The sequence below is a fragment of the Perca flavescens genome, chromosome 20 (assembly GCF_004354835.1).
Source record: "Perca flavescens isolate YP-PL-M2 chromosome 20, PFLA_1.0, whole genome shotgun sequence".
Classification (NCBI taxonomy): domain Eukaryota; kingdom Metazoa; phylum Chordata; class Actinopteri; order Perciformes; family Percidae; genus Perca; species Perca flavescens.
The window spans coordinates 890,854-893,483 of NC_041350.1; the positions used below are offsets into that span (position 1 = coordinate 890,854).

General features: G+C 43.6%; 1 protein-coding gene across 1 annotated transcript in view; it reads left to right on the forward strand.

Annotated features, from left to right (window-relative positions):
• The window catches only part of kiaa0586 (KIAA0586 ortholog), a 37,235-nt gene extending 35,126 nt beyond the window's left edge, over positions 1-2,109 (forward strand). Inside the window, exon 18 of the mRNA XM_028566280.1 lies at positions 1,839-2,109. Coding sequence (XP_028422081.1) covers positions 1,839-1,933 — 95 coding nt within the window. The 3' untranslated portion in view covers positions 1,934-2,109. The remainder of the gene's footprint in view (positions 1-1,838) is intronic.
• Positions 2,110-2,630: the final 521 nt, after the last annotated feature.

A 2,630-nucleotide genomic window follows, 5' to 3' on the forward strand; every position in this document is an offset into this window, starting at 1 on the left:
CATGCTTGTCTGTGTGTGCGTGCTTGCCTCTGTGTGTGTGTGTGTGTGTGTGTGTGTGTGTGTGTGTGTGCATGCTTGTCTGTGTGTGTGTGTTCGTGCTTGCCTCTGTGTGTGTGTGTGTGTGTGTGTGTGTGTGTGTGTGTGTGTGTGCATGCTTGTCTGTGTGTGTGTGTGTGCGTGCTTGTGTGTGTGTGTGTGTGCATGCTTGTCTGTGTGTGTGTGTGTGTGTGTGTGTGTGTGTGTGTGTGTGTGCTTGCCTGTGTACCCGTTTTACTATATTCGTGGGGTCCAAAAACCGGGGACTACAGTATACTTGTGGGGTCTGCACAGCCTCGTGGGGACCAAAATGCTGGTCCCCACGAGTTTAAAGGGCTGTTTGAGGGTTAAGACTTGGTTTTAGGATTAGGGTTAGAATTAGGTTATGGTTAAGGTTAGGGTAAGGGTTAAGGTTAGACATTTAGTTGTGATGGTTAAGGTTAGGGTAAGGGTTAAGGTTAGACATTTAGTTGTGATGGTTAAGGTTAGGGTAAGGGTTAAGGTTAGGCATTTAGTTGTGATGGTTAAGGTTAGGGTAAGGGTTAAGGTTAGGCATTTAGTTGTGATGGTTAAGGTTATGGTAAGGGTTAAGGTTAGGCATTTAGTTGTGATGGTTAAGGTTAGGGTAAGGGTTAAGGTTAGGCATTTGGTTAAGTGATGGTTAAGGTTAGGGTGATGGGGTTAGGGAATGGGATTATGTCAATGACAAGTCCCCACAAAGATAGTAATACAGACATGTGTGTGTGTGCATGCTTGTCTGTGTGCGTGTGTGTGTGTGTGTGTGTGTGTGTGTGTGCTTGTCTGTGTGTGTGTGTGTGTGCGTGCTTGCCTGTGTGTGTGTGTGTGTGTGGTGTGTCTTTAATGTAAACAGGAAGTAGCAGCATCAGGGGATCAGTGTGTGGATGAGAGTCAGGATGTGGAGTCGATAAACTCACACACACAGATCCTTTACTGAAACAACACAGTCAGTGGTGTGTGGCAGTGTTTACTTTAGACAGACACACACACACACACACACACACACAGGCTCTCTCTGTGTCTCCGTTCTGATGAGCTGGTATATTTCGTGTTATTTTAGGGTTGCGAGCCTGAGGGGGGGCTGGACCAACGTGGTGCAGAGCAGCAGGATGAGACTGCTCTGATTTTTATTTTTATTTTTATTACACATAAACAATAATACAAAAACACAAACAAACATACAATGGATCCATCGTTCTCCCTTATTCCAGCCCCGAAAAGATCAAACAAATGAAATAAATCTACAATAAAAACAGAATAACGTTTCTATCAGTCCCTCCCATTCACTGTTCTACATATTTTTATTTTTACTCTCCCTCAGACTTTAAAACACACACACACACACACTCAGACACCGACAGAGACACACACACACACACACACACACACACACACACACACACACACACTGTGTTCAGTGTTTCAGTTTTTACCAAAATCCTCCTTCAACTGCTCACACTGCCTCCATTCACACACTCTGAATGTGTGTGTGTGTGTGTGTGTGTGTGTGTGTGTGTGTGTGTGTGTGTGTGTGTGTGTGTGTGTGTGTGTGTGTGTGTGTGTGTGTGTGTGTGTCTGTCTGCATGTGATTGGTTAACTTTGAGCCATGTAGTGTTAGTGTGTGACGAGCAGACTGACCGTTTGGTGTGTTTGTGTGTGAAGCTGACTGTGTGTGTGTGTGTGTGTGTGTGTGTGTGTGTGTGTGTGTGTGTGTGTGTGTGTGTGTGTGTGTGTGTGTGTGTGTGTGTGTGAAGCTGACCAGTTGTGTGTGTGTGTGTCTGCAGCTGAGCAGCAGCAGAGGCTGGAGGTGTACCTTCCCTCCGTCACGCTGCAGGACCGAGACGCAGACACGTCCTCCTCCACCGACAACATCTTCTAAAAGAAATCCATCATCGTCATGGTTTCACCTCTTCATCATCATGGTTTCAACTCGTCATCGTCATGGTTTCAACTCGTCATCGTCATGGTTTCAACTCGTCATCGTCATGGTTTCAACTCGTCATCGTCATGGTTTCAACTTGCTGATAAACACTATAAATCTATGCATGTTTTTACACTGTGAATAAATGTTCTTAATAAAGTTTTACCTTGAAATGTTGAGACGTTGGCTGGGATGATTTCTGCTGCAAACTGAAGAGATTAGACAGACAGGCAGACAGACAGACAGGTGGACAGACAGGGAGACAGACAGACAGGGAGACAGACAGACCAGAAAATAGAGGATAAGGTGAGACAATGATTATTTTATTAAAACAAAACATTTCAGGTTGTTTTGTATTTTGTGAGTTTTATGAAATATTTTTGTATTTTTGTATTTTTTATTTTTTCTCTTTTCAGCTCAACGTGGAACATCAGCGGGTTCGTATACCGTGACAGTTCTGTTTGACTGATCCAGGTCCAGAGCACCGTGGAGACCTAACGGAGCTCATATTTACAGATTGTAATTCAGCAGTGATTAATTTAATTTAATTTAATTAGTTTATTTGTCAGGGACAATGTACAAAATACATTAATCTTACAAAAATATGTTTTGTACCAGAGTTAGCTAATGCTAGTTTCCATCTGCAGACACCGGG